Raw genomic sequence first — 19,518 nt, 5'->3', positions numbered from 1 at the left:
AGGCACATTTGTAAAGCAGAGAGGAGAAGTTCACAACAGTGTCCAGGATAGAGCTGTCCTGTGCCACAGACTAGAATTGCTGTCTTGGGATGCCAGGCTAGTAGCTCATAGTACTAGCTAGTACCTCGCCTGACTGAGAATACTACAAACTTTCCAGGTAATTTTATAATCTCACTACTACAGTGTTTTCTTCAATTAAAAAAATTACATTAAAATCTTAATTCAATAAAACTAATTTCTTTAATAAAATATTCTTAAATCCTCTTAAGATAATGCAGATTTGTAAATGCTTTCTTGGATCAGGATATCAATAAATTAAGGTAAGATTGGGTAAGTAAATAGAGAACAAAAAAATCCACAAATTTAGAGAAAAATTAAGAACAAAAAGAAGAAAGAAGGAACATAGAGAATAACAAAGATAGTAATCTTTTTAATAAGGAACATTAATAGAACTTCTAGACATACCATCTTGTGGAGAACAAACGGTGCTGCATAAAGAGATTCAGAAAGAAGAACACAACTCCTTGAAGAGCCATGGCAACCAGGTTCTTTCCAACAAAGTCCCACTGAAAGGGATCAGAAATGTGCTCCTCACCTTTGGAGGAAGAGCACCAAAAGGGAATGTGAAATACTGCTGAAAAACCCCACTACTCCTCAGAACAAAAAGCATAATCATAGTGAATTACTGTACTTTATTTGCTCATGATCAAGCAATAGTTTTAATTTTCCAGTCTTATAAAAAGTCTTAACAAAATGCCTTCCAAGCTCAGCTGCTGCATAGGAGTAAAAATAATCTCTCTGAATACACACTAATTTGGATATCATTACACAAAACTTGCATGGATTATGTGAAAAGACACACATTTGCTGAATTAAAACAGACGAGTTCTGTCATAGGACCATTCTTTTAATAAGTTGTCTGATATCAAAGACAAACATATCCCAAGAGAATGCATTTGAAGAACAACAGTCACTTTAAACATTAGCTGAGGTATTCAAATGAAATGAAAAAAAAAAATACATCCTCCTGAGGTGATTTAGGGTCTTCCAATCAAAGGATAAAAAGACACCAGAGTCTGACACTGAAAAAATGGCTTCATTTCCAATGCAGACTACTGGTTGGGCCACAGAGTTCTGGCAGCACTACCAGAAGCTGTGATTCCTTCAGAGAAGGTGAACTTTCATACTTCTCATCCATCTGATGAAGGAAAAGGTGAAAAATCTCCTCTTTTCTGAGTTAATCCTTCCAAACATCTCATCCAAGGTCAAGACATGTGACACTGCCATATCTTTTTCATATTGGCTTTACTTACCAAACCTTGCATATACTTCAGTCACAGCTTGGTTCATGGCCAAGTCGATGAGTCCACGGCCCAAACAAAAATGTGGGAGGACAAGCAGTACATTTTTCAATGTTTTATTAAACTTCAGCAAGGACTGTAAGAAACAGAAACACCATAAGCTGTTTAAACCAGACCTGTTTAAAAAAACATAGCGATATAATTGAAAAGTTCTTTGTCGTGTCAGAGAAACTGGATGTTCTGTTTTCTTAAGAGAGAAAACAGACTATTTAAAATAATAAATTCAACTAATATCTCTAATATTTGCCTGTGATGGTATTTGGTGACTGATTTCTCCCAGTCCTTAACTCATGAAGCCTTCATTACATTTCTCTCCCCTGTCCAGCAGTGGAGAGGAGCGAGACAGAGGCTTTGGAGGCGCCTGGCATCCAGCAAAATTACAAAACATTACTTACTGGATTATTTTCAAATAATTCCAGGATAAATGTAATGGCACTGCTGTTGATTCCCACAAAGAGATTAATGCAAGACAATGCAACATAAGCAGTGCTGGGGATACTGAAGAAAGAAGAAGCAGGGTACATCATGGGAATTACTGCCCATCTGCCATGCAAGAAACAGAAAAAAACTATGATAAATCCTCAGTATTCTCATGTCAGTTGGCCTAAAGAAAACACAAAGTTAAGCTTTCTTCCCATCTCAAGTATAACAAAATGGTGTAACCAACTCCCAACCCACCACAGTATTTTCTCCCTAGTTACTACATAAGATTTTTTTCTGCTTAGTCGTTTTTTGCTATTAAAATGCAGGGCATAAGACATTGCTGAAACTGAGAAAGCTTAATGCTAGCAAGGTTGCTATCACCCCAGGTATCTTTGCACATTTAAGTGAATTGTACACCAAGAAGAAACAAAGAAATGTTGAATGCTGAAAGACTGTGAATGCAGCAAATGAACAACCACTAAATTCCTACACAAAGTACAAGGAAGAAATCAGCAAACTGAACAAATATATTTTCCTGTACAGGTCACATCTGATGCTTAAAAATGCAAGGCAGGCAGCGACAAAAGAATCTCTTTTGCAGCATGTAGCCAGACAGAGTATGTAAATATCCCATAGAAGAATCTAGTTTTAACCTGTCTTGGATCCACCCAGTTCTATTCTTCAAAGCTGGGTTCCACTAAGTCCCGAGCTCAGCAACATGAAATCATTTCCATGTGAAATACAGGGCCCACCTGCAGCAATAACCTTGGGCACTCACCCATAGAGGAGCAGCAAGGCAACGAGCACAGGGAGATTGGTTGGGGAGGCGTATGCTTTCTTCTTGAATCCAGCAAATATAGCCACAACCATCCCAGCACTCAGTGAATAATTCACCTGCCACAGCACAGGGGGAAGAATGTGTGAGTCCTGAGAAGGGCTGCAAACATATCCAGATCCTACACATCATTCCAAAAGGAGTTTATATTGAGGAACATCAGAATTTGAGTTAGACTAGTCACGCTGAATTTTTTGGATCCACAGGTCCCTGGAAATGAGAGGCCTTAGTACTAAACATATTCCTAAGACATCTTTTATCAGACTGATCATCAAAAATATAACATATATTGTTGTTTCTTAGATTATGATTTGTGAATCCATTATTTCATAGTCTGGCTGCCAGGCTTCCCCAAAAAAGTGGCCATGCAAGGGAAGTAGAGTTCCCAGTGATGCAAACAAGGCTGTGTAAGGATGGCAGAGCTAGTCACTTGAGCCACATTCCTGAGAAGAGGCCAAAGTGAGTATGCTTGCCCACTGCTCCCTTACTCTGTTCAGTACTAGCAGCACTACTCTGCTGCAATGCATGGAATTCCCCATGCAGCATGGAAGGCAGCATTTCCCTGAACTGCTAACATCACTTCATGCCTTTGCATCATGCTGTCAAGGGCAACAGCCAAGCAGAATTCCTGTCAAGGAAGCTGCTGTGAACAGCAGGGAACAAGAACTCTGGGACCTGCTTCTTTCCCTCATTTACTAAAATAATGCTTTGTTTTATCTTCTCCTGGGAGAACACCTTCCAAATCCTGAAGAGTTCTGGGCTTTTCAAATATTGATTTTCTTCTAAATTTTTTCAATTCCATGTTCATGCCTTTCTTACTGCATAATTCCTTGGCCACTTTCTTGCTTGCAAAGGCATGGCCAGAGAACCAGCCCTTGTTATGCCAAAGAATTTTCTCTTTTATGAAAAAGTGGCTGGAGGGAAGCTGAGCCCTGTCTAAACAAGTCTGCACCTGTGGTATAAGTCTTTTTGGAATCACACTGACTATGATACAGTGACCTAAATGAAAATGTCATTTTAGACACACTAGAGTATTTCATCAGGCCTCTAGATACTGTTCCAGCAGGCTGTCAATCTTTCCCACTTAGGTTTCTTGAACATCTTAAAATATGTTTTGGGTCTTCTAGAGGACAGGAGCAACCAGGCAATGAGGCTTTTCCCTGCTGTAATAAGTTGTACTTCATTATATATATTCAATTGTAACGGCTAAAAATCTTAGAACTATAAAAAATACTGCTTCATTAGGTGACTGAATTGTGCACCTGAATTAATTTCTACATCTGTAATTGGTTCAGAGGCCAGATCCTTAGCATGGTCTCTGAGAAACACTTCAGAGAAATGAATGCTTTGCAATGCTTAGAATCACCTTCACTTGATTCACTGATTTGCCCTCAGCTCATGCACACCCAGGGTAAGCAGGGGCTGTCAGTCAGACCTGCAGTTACTTACTATGTCCCACATGAAGTTAGTTAGCCAGTAGGTAACAGGGCTCACACCACTGACAAACTGGAGATGTTTGGCTTTTGTTACACGTTCTTGGATCAGGTATAAAACAAAACTGGCTGGTATAAAGGACATTGCAAAAATCACACAGATGGCAACAACAGCATCCACTGAAGTGGTCAGTCTACAACAGAGCACAAGAAGGTAGTGTGAGCAAGGGAATGGATGCAATGCAACACTATATTAGCATTTGGGGACTCTGGAGGGTGCTTTAAGATCTAGAAGTAGCAAGGCTGTTTTTTAAGTAGAAGACTTCTCCAGTTTCAAAATGTGCTAGTGTATTTTTCCAAGATGTTTTGAGGACTGTAGCTAACAAATATGGCACCACTCCCTGATCTTTTACTTGCTTTGTATATTTCAGTTTGATAGCCTTTCCTGTGCGGGACATCTCAAACTAGACATTTAGGCACAAGAGCCAAAATGCTCTGGAAGCAGAGAAAAGAGAAACTTAAAAAGGCAAGTTGGAGACAGTTAGATGAAGCACAGTTTTTGCCTTTGTGCTATAATGCAAAGTTTTTGGTTTCGTTGAATTAGGAACTTAATAGGAGAGTGGAAAATCTTGTCTTTTAAGGGATGCCTTTTTCAAGAAATTATGACTTTCAGATTTGGGAATGCACCAACCCTACTACATGTCATTGAAAAATCCACCTGCATGCTGTCCTGGGCACCAAGAGAGTGGGCTGTTAACTACTTGAACTGTAGTCAATTATGGACAAGTTCTCATTCCATTTTTTAATACATGTTTTATTTCAGAAGTAAATATATTGGATTTGGAGCATGAACAAAAATTTCAGAATATTCATGCTTAGGAATCAATAGAAACATGCAATAATGTATATCCAATGGTCATAGCTCCTGTGTGGGATGGGAATGAAATCTCATGTGAATGTAACGAGACATGAATAGATTCTTGCTTAGAATAAAACTTCAGGGAAGGGCCCACCCATTCTGTCAATTGAACTTTCTCTTCAGAGTGTGAGCATGCTGGAAGTTGCAAGCTGCCAGGAGAGGGGTGGTAAAAGCCAGAAGCAGAGCACAAGCAAACTTACACAGTGACTTCAGAGAGTTGCTCCTTGGTGAGGTTCAGAGGATGGTTTATAGCAGTGATCCCATGTTCCTCAGGGTCTTGGCCAGTCCTCAGGTTAGCTCTGAGGATTGCATTATTGGCTACATTGAGGAAACTAACCATAGCATGCCAGCCTTTATTGTTAAACCACACCTAAAAGAGTCAGAAATCACAGATTAATTTGTTAGTTACTGTCTTCACTGATCTACAGGAGAAAATTTGGCTGCCTTTTATCTGCTTTGGTGGGCATTGTTAGCAGGGGTGAATCCAGCATCAGGAATACATAGTTCCCAGGCACAGTCCTGCAGGAGGAGCTCACATACTATGCTTTTAAAAGCATTGGACAACTACTGTCAAGGGATTTTACAGAAGCACATTTAAAGATTTAGTGTACCACTCAAAGTATTTAGGACAGCAAGCAGTACTAAGAACATGATTTTAAAGAATCTCACATATGAAATATTATAAATAAGAATTACCTACATTATGGGATATAGCATTAATACAATTTCTAAAGTATAGCATTTCAACTCTTCTTGCATCTGGGAATACCACCAGCAATATTCTCATAATTTGAAGTCTATGTCAAGAAAGACTGTGAGGTAGCAGACTAATGCCAGCAAATACCTTAATATTATCTTCTGTTTCCATGTATTTAAGGAAATTAGGCATTTCTTTAGCAGCAGCCAGTGAAGCTGGTCCCTAAAACAAAACGAAAAAGCTAAATGCTGCAGTAACCATGCTTTAATAAGGGCACAAAACGCAACCAAACAAAATTAAAAGTCTTGCTTACTCCTGTCACATTCATCATTCGGCCAAGATCGCTTAAAAAATTGACAATTTGATCTCCAGAAACATGAAGGACTGGAAGCCTTCCTCCTATAGAGATTCCTCCATATCTAGTAAAGAGAAACATATCATCAATAATTCATACTACACACTCATAACTGTACGTTAATGGAAAAACAAAACACTTAAAAAAGACCCCCACTAAATGCAAGTTTAATTTCTATACATCAAATATTTTATATATAACAATTTCTACTCTTTTTTTAACAATTTGTACTGGGTCTTTTTAGGGCCTACAAATAATAGAAGCTCTATAAGTTTCTGAGAGGCTGATGCCAGGATCCTAAGAAAATTATTTAGAGAGAATATTTGGAGAAAACAAAAGAGTCATTTCTACAAAACAAAATCTTTATATCAAGGTAATTGCTATGTAATGGTTTAGACAGCATGGAGGACTAGGACAGCACAGACCTCAGGTGAAATTTCAGATGCTCTGAGAGGAGCAGATATTCACCAATGTCAGTACCAGCCAGTACATTATTATAGATACTACTGTACAAGAGGAACTGAAGTCTAATCCCATATAAAGCAATGCTTGCACATGAAGCAGACATTCTGTGAAGAAAGGCAGTCATCCAGCTGCTACCTTTGAAGGGAAATCCTACCACTGGTGAAAAATGAAATAAGTATGTGCTTCAGGCTAACCAGTTTCTTTCAAAGCTTAGTAACTGCAGAGTAGATACCACACACCGGGGTTAGCTGCTGTCTCTACCTAAAGAAGAGAACTAGTGGAATCTGGTTACTAACTTCTGCTCATGTACAGAGCAGGCAGTTGTGGTTGTTACTTCTGTATTTGATAGGCTGGTGTCTAGGTTTCATCCCACTCAGGTCCCTTCTTTGGAGGGTTTATATTTTTTCTGTGGCACTAAAAAAGCTGTGTCACAGCAGTAGCACAGTATTCTGTATAATTGTATCAAACCTTTTCACCACACGGTGCCCATTGGTTTGACTCCTGTAGGTAATAAAGCTCTGATAACTCCATTGTGAGCCTCTTGCCTTCATCTCCCGCAGGGAGTTCAAACTAATACAATCTCTTGTCTTTATAAGACCCTTCCTGATCCCCAGCCTATTTCCCACTGAAGCCATGTCTTTGTTTTACAATTTCTGCCACAATTCCCCTTGTCCATTTACAGAAACATTGTGAGGCTCCCTGGTTAAATACATTGTTCCTTTATTTACTACCTTAATCTGTGAATTGTTTCCTTACCTCTGCTCATTGACCCAGTATTTACTCTTCAAGCTGAAATAGACAAAGAGAATCCCTCTCAATGCACAGAACCAAAGTCAATGATATGTTAAGCTTAAATAAAACTTAAAGTTGAATTCCTATACTTTGCAGACCTCCAGTCTGCTGGTTATTACTTTGAGTTGTGGTGTTGGCAGGACTTTTGGTATTCCTTGCAGTGTATTTTTGGCTATTTGTTTTCTGACATGATTCATCTTCAACTCATACAGAGATAAGAAAGATTCCTGAAGTGACACATACTGGGCTATTCTAATCCATAATTAATTGATTTTAAAAGATGTATCTAAAGCAATTATGACACATGCTAAGGGGAATTAGTCAAAGGCAGTCAGCACATAGCTAATATAAAGGGAATTTCAAGAACTCTGCTGGGAACTGAAAAAGTAGCAAGGCTTGAATCAGAGATAACAGTCCATGGGCACTGCACAGCTAATTGCCACACAGGCCAGCTGAGGAGCTATCAGTAGAATGGATGTATCCCCGTAACACTGTCCTTTGGCTGCTCTTTAGCACTTCTGGGAAGCAAGTGATAATTAACTCAGGCAGACAGTCACACTAGTGTGGCTACAGTTCTTCAGGGAGACAAGGTAATATCTCTGCAAGGCAGCTCACCAGAGCTCTGCAGAGGCACCATTTTTGTCACCATTAACACGGCGTTCCATCAGCACTGACACTTAGCTCTAAAGGAGAACCTAATTATACAAATAGTTATAATTGAAAATATTTAAGTCCCCTAAAAACAGCCTCTTCTAGTCCTCTATCAGAAATGTGGACATGGTGCTCAAACCTACATAATACTGTGACAAATCAAGTGTTATGTCATTATTAAATAAGAATTTCATCACCAGGTACAAAATACGAAATACGAAAAAGAAATAGAGATTTATTCCTACCTTCCTTTTATCAAAGTGGGATATGTTTTCACCAGAAAATCTGAAATATTTCTGTGGGTCATATCTTGAAGAATTTCTGTGCTGCGTTGCACTCTCTGGCAAGAAAAAAAAAAACCTAATCAATCACAAAGAAGTTCAGAGTGTCTTAAGCTCTTAAGTGTTTGTCAGGAAGAGAAAGTCGTTTTGGTTCAGAGAAAATGCTCAGGTTCATAGTATCACTGACAGAGAGTAGGTCAATCACTCGAGGGTCATTTGTAGCCTAAACATCCTTACTTTACTAAGACCTTAGAAGAAATCAAAAAGTTTGTGATGCATGCAACACAAAACAGTGCCATGTCACTCTGAAACAGGTCTTTGCAATGAAGGTCAGGGCTGCTCAAGGCTTTTTCTTCAATCTGAAAGTAGGAAATTTCAAATCAACTCAGGCTCCGGTCAAAAAAACCCAAGCAATTGTGACATTTTTTTCATTCTTTTCTTTCCTCTTTCTCCCTCCCGCCCTTCCCTCCTTTGAAGAAAAGCAACCTTCTAAATAGAACTGTTCTCTGGGGCAAAAGAAAATGTTTTTTTAAATTATGGGACAAATCATTCAATTTTTTTATGACTCTCTTCTACATCAAAAGTTTGCAGTTTGGATGAAAAATAGTAATCAACATTAATTTAAATGGGCAAGCTTTTCCTATACCTCTGAAACTGAATTCCAAATTCCAGCAAGTCTTGTTCTCTTGATAAAGAATATACTCGACTCCTTCCATGTATATTAGTATGGCAAGGTACTTAGACACTGATCCCTTTTCCAGCAGTTGCCATGAAACTTTTCTACAAAGATTTATGGCACAAGGACACAACCTGTGGTGGTGGGAGGCCTCCTGCACCTGCAGGGCATTCTGGCAGCATAGTGAGTTTCTTGTGAGTGCTGCACTTGCAGGAAGGTGACGGATTTTCGGGGCTCCACTCTTGGCTCAGCAGGAGGCTGCTTAGGTTAGGATGGACAGCAGGTGTGCTCCAGGCAGTTGGCATGTTATTGCATGGGTAGCTCCTGTGGACAGGTACAGAGCTTCTAGCTGTGCAGAGATAACAGTCCACAAGAACTCACAAATCTACAAAACCACAATGCCCATAACAGATATTCCCCCTCAGCTCTCATCCTGTGAGTTTTGAATAAGAACAATATTTTAAAGTATTTGGTCCACATGAATAAATATAATATCCTCCCACATCTCTGCCAAGTTTACTGCCTTCAGCTTGCAGATAGGACAGTGAAGAAACAAAGGGATTGTGTTTGATCCCTTAGTACTGGAAATCTGCAGTGAACATATCTTTGTGAAGAAACTATCATTTTCCTTTCCCATGCACTATCTTTACTTTTTTTAGAGTTTCCTCTTTGTTTCTGCTATACCGGGCAGAGGAGAGGAACAGGAGAAGAGAGGACAACCAGGAGGATCAAATTGCTGGATATCATGGCTGGGAAAGTGTCAGGAGAATGGGAACAAATATCAAAGCATAGCAAGCCAGTGACAAATGGCTCCAAAGCAGGACTCACAGAGTAAGCAGGTAGGACAACAAAAGGTGGAGCCCTGCTAATGTTGCCTCGCTTCAGAATGAGAACAGTTTCAAATCATAGACACTGTCCTATTGCCACTTCACAATCTGAGTGATTGCTAAAGTTGTTGCTTCCAAACACACCAATGGGAACTGGAAGAACCTGAAGGGACTCATACATGGAAAGGGCCAGGGAAGCTGTAAAGATCTGGGCCCGAGGTTACTGACATACTGACATAAATTTAAGTTTGCTTAACTCTCAATACCAAGCTGCATGAGCTGGTTTCTAGTCAGTCACATTGAGCACTGTGAATAATTCTTAATCCAGTGGCAGTGTTATCTTGCTTCTTGTTTGTTACTTTTGACCCAATATTATTAGATACAGCCAACAACACATCTGAAGCACTGGCTCTTGTGAAGAGTCAAGCAAGTACATTCTTGTTTCATTACTCAAGTTCCACTAGAAGTATGCTGCTAGGATCTCATTCAAGAGAAAATAGCTAGCAACTTACAAAAGAGGCTGATTCTTCATACAGCGAATCCCAAATCCTGGTTTATTCAAGAAAGCATGAGTAAGGGAGACCATCTGCTCATTGCCAGGACGTTCATTGCTAAGGGAATAAGATAGGACTTTATAAAATATTTTTTCAAACTATTGTACTGTAATACACATAGCAACTAGAGGAGGACAACCATATGGCAGTACCAACTGCCCCCCTTCAAATGCTGATCATTCAATTGTTTTATTTATTTATGTAAAAACCCGGAATGTTCTGAGATGGTTGAAAGGCTTTGGTTCTTTTTTCCTAATACTAAAGCTGACTTCTGACAAAGTCCAATTGCAGCATTCTTCAAAAAAGGCTTGAATCCTCACTGCTATTCTCTCAGTGCTGTCATAGTCAGGCAGCAGAAGATGAAAAACATATTCTGCATTTTCATTTACCTGGATCTCCTGTTAGATTGGATATGTAACTATAAGTGTTGAGGTCCTGAAATGAGGTGGGAAGAGGAGAATACTGAAGTTAAAAAGACATTTGAAAGACTATTTGTTAGATGTACTAGCAGTTGTATTCTTCAGCTGCACCAATTTCAAGCTATTTTAAATCTGTTGATTCCAGTGAAGTGAATCTTTTCTTACATCACACAGAATGAGAAAAAAGGAGTGAGTTAGGGCCCCATGATGTTAAACTCTAGGGAGACATAGGTGTATGTGTGACAGATGTACTTTAGGTGTTCCTCTTACCTGAAGAAAGTAAACTGTTGTCCATAGATCCAAGGGTGTAATGTTAAGGCAGGATATTCTCCAAATGGAGGAATAATGACTGTAAGTACTAGAGACAGCAACACAAAACTAGCAGGGAGAACAACCTGTAGGGAACAGAAAAAATTCACATTAGGTTATTGTACAAACATTGTAGAGTGACATTGTACACACCCCATAATACGTGTAAACAAAGGAAGGAAAGCAGGAGCACTCAGATCCATTCTGGTTTAACTCCTGAACATCCACAATTAATTTCCAGCCCTTTTGCTTAAAATTCTGGTTGTCATAGAACTGCATTACATTAAAATAAAACACTGGGCTAATAGTAATAGAATCATGAAATTGGTGCAGTTGGTAGACTCCAAGCAGAAAGAAATAAAAGAGGCAAAAGAGTTGGAATCATAACTGCACTGTTACCCATTTGCAGCACCTCTATTGCTTTCCATAGGGCCATCATTGCTGGAAAGACAGTGTTGAGAATGTTGTGGGAAAGAACCTGGAACAGCACAAGTCAGTCAATACCTGTGCTAGGAAGTCCTTGAGGCTGCGGGAGGTGTGGTGGAAGCGTTTGATGAGCAGTGCTTTGATCTGCTGCTGTACAAGCTGAAAGCCTTTATACTGTTGGGACCCCTTGCCTTCATTTTGATCTCCTGGTTTGCCTACTGGCATTCGAGAGGAGTCACTGGTTTTCAGGGCTGCTTGTTCAGCTGCTTTGTTCTCAGTAGGAGTTTTGGCAAGAGCAGAACCATTTTCTTGAGCATCTCCTACGTTATGATGAGAAGCATCAGAGAAGACACTTTATCTTCCATACATAGAGTAGCACAGTCATTTTAATGAGGTCCATATTTTACCAACCATATATATCCTATCTCCAGATTGCTTTAATTACAACTGTTGCACCGTGGTTGTATTTAGTGGCATCATATAGGTTAATTCTCCCCTTAGCAGGATGAACAGTTTAATCACCTATGTAGTTTATGGACTAATTGTCAGGAAATTACTTTTTATACAACTGCTAAAACCATTGACATCTGGGTGCTTGACACTCTACTTTTATTTGCATAGTTAAGAACCTCATCCAATCTAAATAGAAGTCTTTCTGCTGACTTAATCTTTATTTTTCAGCTATCATGCCAGGCCCTAAAACCAGATATTTGCTGACAAAATTTATTTTGTCAAGAACACATAAAAGACTGAAAGTTCTGAAACTCCTCTTCATAAAGTGTTCAGAATAAAAAGCAGTCCCAAGAACAGTTAATCAAATATGGATTTTGGATCTCTACCTGTTTTTTGCATTTCAGGGTCAGCTTCTGCTGTCACTTTTAGGAAAACCTGCCACGGAGAAATGCATTTTCTGGTTAGGAAAAGAATAGCTACAATAACCTGACTTTCAGAACACAATACATCATACTTCAATATAAAAGAAGAAAATTTGGATATATTTTCAGTATTTCATATTATTATCAATAATCAGCTCTCTTAAGAAATACCTCAGAAAATAAATGAACAAAAATACAAAAAAAAAAAAAAAAAAAAAAAAAAAAGGATGCATTTCAGGCTAATGTGTCTGGCTCCACGAGGCTACAATGAATTAAGGGTTGGATCCTTTCTCTAGGCCCTTCTCAAAGATTTTATGAATGTGCCACAGCTTATAGGACTTGATTTTGAAGGAAATTTTAGGAATTAGGAATTAACTGTTTAAGAACAGGAATAGTCTCAGCAAACATTTTGGGTGCTTGTGGTGAGGTCAGCAGGTATTTTAATGTCTGTTACCTCTTCAAGTGGTGTGTCTGAAACTCCAAAACTGCTGAGCCCCAGGTCATCCAAAGTTTCTTCCAGTTCTCTGAAGAGACTGGCATAAGATCGTTGTTTAAAATTTTTATTGGGCAAAAGATAAATGAGCTCCTGACCAATGCTTTCAATTAATTTTGCTTCTGGGATATGATGGTGGATTACTTCTGCTAGCTCATTTAGATCTCCTGTGAAAAGTCAAAAGAGTGTTCATAGAATGAATATTTAACCATATTGAGCATGATTTCAAAAGCTGGTGTTTGCACTAAAAGAGTACTGCTCTATTACATAACTCACAGATACCTCAGTTAATTCTGCACTAGACTGGGCTATGTTGTTAATTATGCTTTGGAACTTCATAGCAGGAAACTATATCAGGTTTGTTAATAAAGCACAACCAAATCTTCAGGAATATCTACTTAAATTCTTATCTTATGCAGAAAAGCCAAAATTACTTTTGCTTCTGAGAAAGTCTATTTCCTTGCTGTAGATATGCTTCAGTTTTTATTTAAAAATTACACAAAACTCAACACTATACTTGTAAAGCAAACAAACTTCCATTTCATCATCTATACTTGAGACCACATATACACAAAAAAGGGTCAATGGCAAGCAAAACCACAAAGAACCCTTATTAAATTCATGTTACAATAGAGTACAAATGTTAGACACAAGGACCAAAGAAGTGGGCCCTTGTAGCATTGATCTTTAAGACAAGATTGCAGCATAACAGGAGACATAGCTATGTGCTGGAATGCTGAATCGTCCTGCTTCTTACCATCCAGTTCCAGCTCTGGAGCTCCTTCTTCACCCCTGTGCACACAGCTGGAACAGGAGCAGGAGCACTGAGATCCACAGCTACAAAATGACTAGCATGGACAAGCAAGAGAGCAAAACATTAAAGTCCTTCAGACACACTCAAAACAGGATGTAAAGGCTGTCAATATTTGAACAGCTTGAGCCAATGAAAAATATGTCATATCCAGAGCAGCTTGAATGCACTATACTGAAAATCATCTGAATACTGGATTGACCAATGCAGGAAACATAAATCCATCTGCACAAATCAACTCTAAACTGCCTACAGGATACCTGGGGAATGCAATCAGCAGGGGCCATGAGTGTTCACATTGTGTTGCCACTAGGACTGGAAGCACTTTGTCAACAGAAAGCATCCAGAACCCTACTTTTCAAGCTGTGAGAGGCTGGTTTAGCTATGGACAAATGTAGACTTTTCTGGTGTCTGAGCCATTACCAGACTATCTGATTTAAAATCAGTGTACTGCAAAAGTTAAGAGTCAGAAAGACCTGTATATGGACAAAAGCAACCCGAGAGCTGGAGTTGTTCAGCCTGGAGAAGAGAAGGCTCCAGAGAGACCTAAAGAGGGCTGCAAATGAACTGGATAGGGACTTACAAGCATGTAGCAATAGGACAAGGGGGAAAAGCTTTAAACTGAAACAGGGTAGATTTAGATTAGGTATTAGGAGGAAATTCTATATTGTGAGGGCACTGGAACAGGTTGCACAGAGATGCTGTGGATGCCCCACCCTGGAAGTGTTCAAGGCCAGGCTGGATGGGGTTTGAGCAACCTGGTCTAGTGGAAAGTGTCTCTGCCCACAGCATGGGGGTTTGAACTAGATGATCCTTAAAGTCCCTTCCAACCCAAACCATGGATGTCAAGAGGCACTTAAGTGCTTTTTACCTTGGTGCAGTGCAAGTGTTACTCAGATTAAACATACTACACTCATACTTACTGTAGCCCTTCCCTTTTTTGTGGTTCTCATTTTGCGAACAAGGGTGAGATAAAAGCCAGAGCCAAAAGAGTTCTTTAGGAATACAGGAGAGCCTGAGCAGAAGAGTTTCCCTTGGGATATGATGGCTACTCTGTCTCCAAGGATGTCTGCCTCATCCATATGATGGGTTGACAGGATAATAGTTCTGCCTAGAAGGAACAAGGAGGAATATTCAAGGCGTGAACTCTCTCTGGAACTCAAAACTGTGTTCAGCTTTTTGGCAATTATTTCTCTGCACCAAAGTCAGTCCCATGTTTGCTACAACCATTCTGTTCAAAGAATCTTGTTTGCTTGTATTCATATCCCACTACTCATGACAGTTTATGCAGGAGGCACATACTGCATCTATGACAAGTTTAAAAAATCCCACCAAAAAAATCAAACAGTTTCTACTCTCAAATCTTACCTGGGCGATATTTCAGCAGAAGATCCCAGATAGATCGCCTGGAATATGGATCAACACCAGAAGTGGGCTCATCCAAGACTACCACTTTTGCTTCACCCACAAAAGCAATGGCAACAGACAGTTTCCTTTGCATTCCACCTACCAGAGGACAAACACAGCCAGGAGTATAATATAAGTTCTATAAGTCATAGGGATGTAATTAAAATTGCTTTTTGGTGTGCAGACAAACTGCTACAAATAAAATTAAACCCATCCTAAGACACGTTTCCACAAAGATAAATTAATAGTAATTTTTCTTCTGAAATGCAAACCAGGTTATTTATACATATATAAATAATACATATTTTCCATCTACACATCGCATTTTCTGCTTCTTGCCAGAAACAAAAGCAGGAAGATATGAGGTTTTCATGTTCTTTCATGAAACTAACCATCTTTTTTTTTTTAAGAGTTCCAATCAGGACAAAGTAGTATAACAACAGATGGCTGTTTGTTTAAATCAGCCTTTGAATCTGAAAGTGAGAGTTATTCAAATACACTATGTGCATTTGTACCTTCAGAATGGAAGAAACTACTCCTACCAAATAATATAGTACTATGGAGCACAGATCCATACAGTGGGGCAGAATGACAGTATAGTATTTCATTTGCCTTAAAATAATAGGTTTTATTTTGTTTTGCTTGTTATATTAATCAATTTTTATACATATATTTATATTATTTTAAAACTACTAGCTTCAAGTATATTTGAATTTGTTGTACATTTATTAGACATAGAAGCCTTTAGGGCCAGGTTGTGCCAGCTTTACTATTTGTACAGATCAATTTACTCCTTGAAAACATCCTCCCAGTCCACATTGATATGTCAGAATATGGCCTCAAATATGTAACTTGATCAATAATTGCCAAAAGGCCAGGATGGGGCTACAACAACCTAGTCTAGCAGAAGGCGTTCCTGGCCATGAGAAGGGGTTTGAACTAACCCAAACCATTCCATGATTTTATGAGAGACAAAGAAAAGGCAGCAGGACTAAACATCTTAGAAAATTCTTGTGGGCACCTGACAAATTCTGAGCTTCTTCATTTCTTTTATGGGTGAGGCCCATGTCTTCCAGCATTGTTTCTAGTTCTTGCTCAGCTTCTTCCCTGGATCTTCCTTTCAGTTGAGAATAAAACAAAATGTGCTCTGCTACAGTAAGGCTGTGACAGCAGACAAAAAGGCAGGAAGGCGCATTAAATGAATAAACTGTTTTTATTCACGAGCAGCAATAAATTCACTCTAGCTTTATCTTGCTAAAGGAAGAGAGGTTGCATTACCCTAAAAGATCTTCTTTGGGATCAACACACTTCACTTGGAAGTCATAGTCTCTTTCTTTGCCTTTTCAAAGCAGAACCTGCTACTAAAGGAACAGGTATAGCAGGTATCAAACCATCCATTTATGAGAATAAAATGTAAGAGAGTCTGTTATTGAGGTAAACACAAACTAATGGAAGTGAAGCTGGAAATTACCAGAGAAGGCAGTAAGTGATTGAATGGTAGTAAGAAATGAGCATAAAAATATCCTGCTACTGCACTGTCAATTTGGAGTTTTTTGCTTTAGTGGTCCTAAATTATAGTACATGAGCCTCCAGGATAACTCCTGCTAGCCTACAATGCAAAAGAAAACACCAGGAGCAGTGTTATTTTCCTAAGAAACTTTGTTCCCAGTGAAATGATGCAGGAGATTTCTCCTGCTTTGGCGTTGGGGATTCTCACACATGCAGACTGGGATGCTTCTCCTTGAAGGCAGTCTGGAGTGACACTTACTGGTTGAATAGGATGTTGTGCTGAGGGCACATCCCTAATCTGTGCCGAATGGAGTCCATGTGAGTCTGGATGTCCAGGCCGCCAACCAGCACAGTTCCAGACGTGGGAGGGAAGAGGCCTGTCAGTATCGACCTGGGAAAACAAAATGAGGAAATGCCCCCTCTCCTGTCTCTCTGCGCTAGATAAGGAAGCTACATTACATGATTCCACTAGGTGGAGCATGATGACTTCTTACCATAGGCCTTGACGAAACCACCCCAGTGGAAAGCATGTATGTAAGCACTCTGGATGTGCTACAGAGAATCTGATGGATATGCTAATGTCATTTTTGATACAACTGTCTATATGGTTCCGGCTTCCATCAAGAAACTGTTTTAGTTCAGCATGTTATATCACCCCTAGATATAAATGGGTCTAAAATCAGTAGGCTCAGTAGGATGAAAAAAGAATAATGGTTTGTGGTCTCTGGCCATGCTGACTCATCCCCTAAATCTTTATTTTCTGTAAACTACAAGACCAAATATTATGTTGTAAATGGGTGGCATCTCTTAATAGATTTGGGTGATTAGTGGATTTTTCAGTCTGAAAAAATTTAAAGCAATAAAAAAATTTGTTTTTATAGAATAAACCCCCCAAATTACAAAACATTTCAGCAGATTAGGATGCTTTTACTTTGGGTTGAACATATTCCTTGTGAAACAATTTAAAAAATCATGAGGCAATTTAAAGTGCCTTTGAAATAAAAGTGTTTTAATTGAAAAATCCTAAAGTATTCTGCTGTGAAAAGTCATAATGAAATACATTTAATTCTTTCAACATTTGGTGAACTTGTCACAGATTTATAAAAGGTCTTGTTCACCAATGAATCCTATCTTGCCAAATAAGGTTCTGTATAAAGAAAATTAAACATCCTTGAAGTCCAGCCTCCTGGGATGCTTGGTTTCTAGGACTAGAGGAACATTTTAATCTGGACATGGATCTTGCATGCATGTAGCCATTTTATTTAAAGAGGGCCTGTATTTTATACTTCTTTGAACACAGACCAATAGATGTGACTGACCTAGAGCCAGTCAGAGAAACCAAGAACATGTGGAATATAGTGGCATGCAAATTTTTTCTTTCAACCAGAAATCCTTCTCTTTCTTCACCTATGGCAGTTTGGCCATGGGAAATGAATTCTGGGGAGAGAATTGCTTCCTTTCCTCTGGACTTTCACTTGTTTGTGTCATGCATGACTTCCCTCCCAGGGCTTTAACTAATCCAGAATATCTCCTTTATGCCTAGGGGCAGCATTTCCCTGTCTGGAAAAGGCCTAATGCTGTGTGTCAAGCCAGCTGCAGGGGTGGTAGAGAGACAAGGGAAGAGTGAAAAGAAAAGACTACCCCAGCAAAAGAGCACTGCCCTCTTATAAAAGAAGAGACTTACATGGTAGTTGTCTTTCCTGCTCCATTGTGACCAAGGAAGGCTGTGATCTGACCCTCATAAAAAGTAATATTTATCCCATCTACTGCTGGTTTGGGCCTGTTTGCAAAAATCTTCACCAGGTTCTGAATGCACACTCCTGGAATCAATCCTGCTGGCTCGGGCTCAAAGAAGGCATTTACTTGAAAGAGAATAAAAGCACCTGTTTTAATCCTAGTTCTGATGATGACAACACATCAGTAAATGCAGAAGTAATAGCACATACCCAGCATAATAACTGTGTTCCAAGGCCAGATTGTCCAAGTCACACCAGTATAAAACTAAGGCCAGATTTCTAATTGCAGTGCAATTTATTTAGATTTACCCTCCTATCTATGAGAGGAGAAGCAGAGCCCAGATTTGTGGTGGTCTGTGGAGAGGTAACTCATTGGGCCAGGGGAAACTGAACGTGCTTTCTGTTCTCGTTGTGTAGCAGGAAGATTATTGGGAATTGTTTTCTGGAAATACTTAGATAGGCAGAGAGATTACATTAAACAAGCAGCAGGTTGCTTTTCTAGCTGGGCTGAAATCTGCCATTCAAATAATCTGCCCAGCTGTGCATTCTTTGACCATGATGCTTAAAAAACCTCCCCCTAACACAAACAAAACACAACAACAAAAAAATTTGCCTTTAATCCTGGTAGGTGAAATTTACCCCATTGCTGAGAACAGGTCAGAATTTAGATAGTACCTAACATGAGCATTACATGAGATAGCTTTCTCTCAGGATTAAAAATGCATTATTGCAAATAGCATCATCAAGACATTTTATTGCATCAGCTTCTAGACAAAACAAACTTCCTTTGAAGTAAATTAAGCCCTTGGGTAATGGGAATTATGGGAGTTGAGAAATTGAAACTAAAGACCCTGTCCACTTTTGTTTACACAGAATGCTTTAGGCTTTGTAGAAGGCTTATTTTGCAATTGCAGTTTACTTAAATTGTTCAATACCCAGCAGGCCTGTGTGGAGAGCAGCCAATGTCAGCTGGGCAAAACCAGCCCCACATCTATCAGCAGCTTGTGTGACTGTCATTATTGCCACCAGCAGGACTCAGGAAAAAGTCCCAAATTTGTTGTACATGAAAGAACAGCTGTAATAATCAATATAGAATGGGTAGCACTATTTTAGATAAAATTATTTTTATGAGTTACTTTTCTTTTGACTTGTGAAAAGAATCTAGGTTTCCATTTACCTTGCTGGGACAAATACAAACATCTCTGTATTCACAAAAGTTCACATGGAGTCTGGCTAGATAGTTACCCATATACTGGCAATTGAG

General features: G+C 39.2%; 1 protein-coding gene across 1 annotated transcript in view; it reads right to left on the bottom strand.

Moving 5' to 3' along the window:
- Window positions 1-19,518, bottom strand: part of ABCA4 (ATP binding cassette subfamily A member 4) — a 61,488-nt gene that overhangs the window by 7,122 nt on the left and 34,848 nt on the right. The window contains exons 19-40 of the mRNA XM_063165686.1: window positions 18,203-18,380; window positions 16,778-16,909; window positions 16,031-16,170; window positions 14,971-15,108; window positions 14,526-14,713; window positions 13,549-13,639; window positions 12,753-12,958; window positions 12,263-12,311; window positions 11,502-11,743; window positions 10,959-11,083; window positions 10,228-10,326; window positions 9,023-9,212; window positions 8,177-8,271; window positions 7,245-7,277; window positions 5,982-6,087; window positions 5,816-5,890; window positions 5,172-5,341; window positions 4,069-4,246; window positions 2,563-2,678; window positions 1,757-1,904; window positions 1,314-1,437; window positions 466-595 (exon numbers count right to left, since the gene is read on the bottom strand). Coding sequence (XP_063021756.1) covers window positions 466-595; window positions 1,314-1,437; window positions 1,757-1,904; window positions 2,563-2,678; window positions 4,069-4,246; window positions 5,172-5,341; window positions 5,816-5,890; window positions 5,982-6,087; window positions 7,245-7,277; window positions 8,177-8,271; window positions 9,023-9,212; window positions 10,228-10,326; window positions 10,959-11,083; window positions 11,502-11,743; window positions 12,263-12,311; window positions 12,753-12,958; window positions 13,549-13,639; window positions 14,526-14,713; window positions 14,971-15,108; window positions 16,031-16,170; window positions 16,778-16,909; window positions 18,203-18,380 — 2,953 coding nt within the window. The remainder of the gene's footprint in view (window positions 1-465; window positions 596-1,313; window positions 1,438-1,756; window positions 1,905-2,562; window positions 2,679-4,068; window positions 4,247-5,171; window positions 5,342-5,815; window positions 5,891-5,981; window positions 6,088-7,244; window positions 7,278-8,176; window positions 8,272-9,022; window positions 9,213-10,227; window positions 10,327-10,958; window positions 11,084-11,501; window positions 11,744-12,262; window positions 12,312-12,752; window positions 12,959-13,548; window positions 13,640-14,525; window positions 14,714-14,970; window positions 15,109-16,030; window positions 16,171-16,777; window positions 16,910-18,202; window positions 18,381-19,518) is intronic.

This window comes from Melospiza melodia, chromosome 11 (assembly GCF_035770615.1).
Source record: "Melospiza melodia melodia isolate bMelMel2 chromosome 11, bMelMel2.pri, whole genome shotgun sequence".
Lineage (NCBI taxonomy): Eukaryota > Metazoa > Chordata > Aves > Passeriformes > Passerellidae > Melospiza > Melospiza melodia.
The sequence above is the reverse complement of the archived record's forward strand: the minus strand, read 5'-3'. Positions and strand labels throughout refer to the sequence as shown.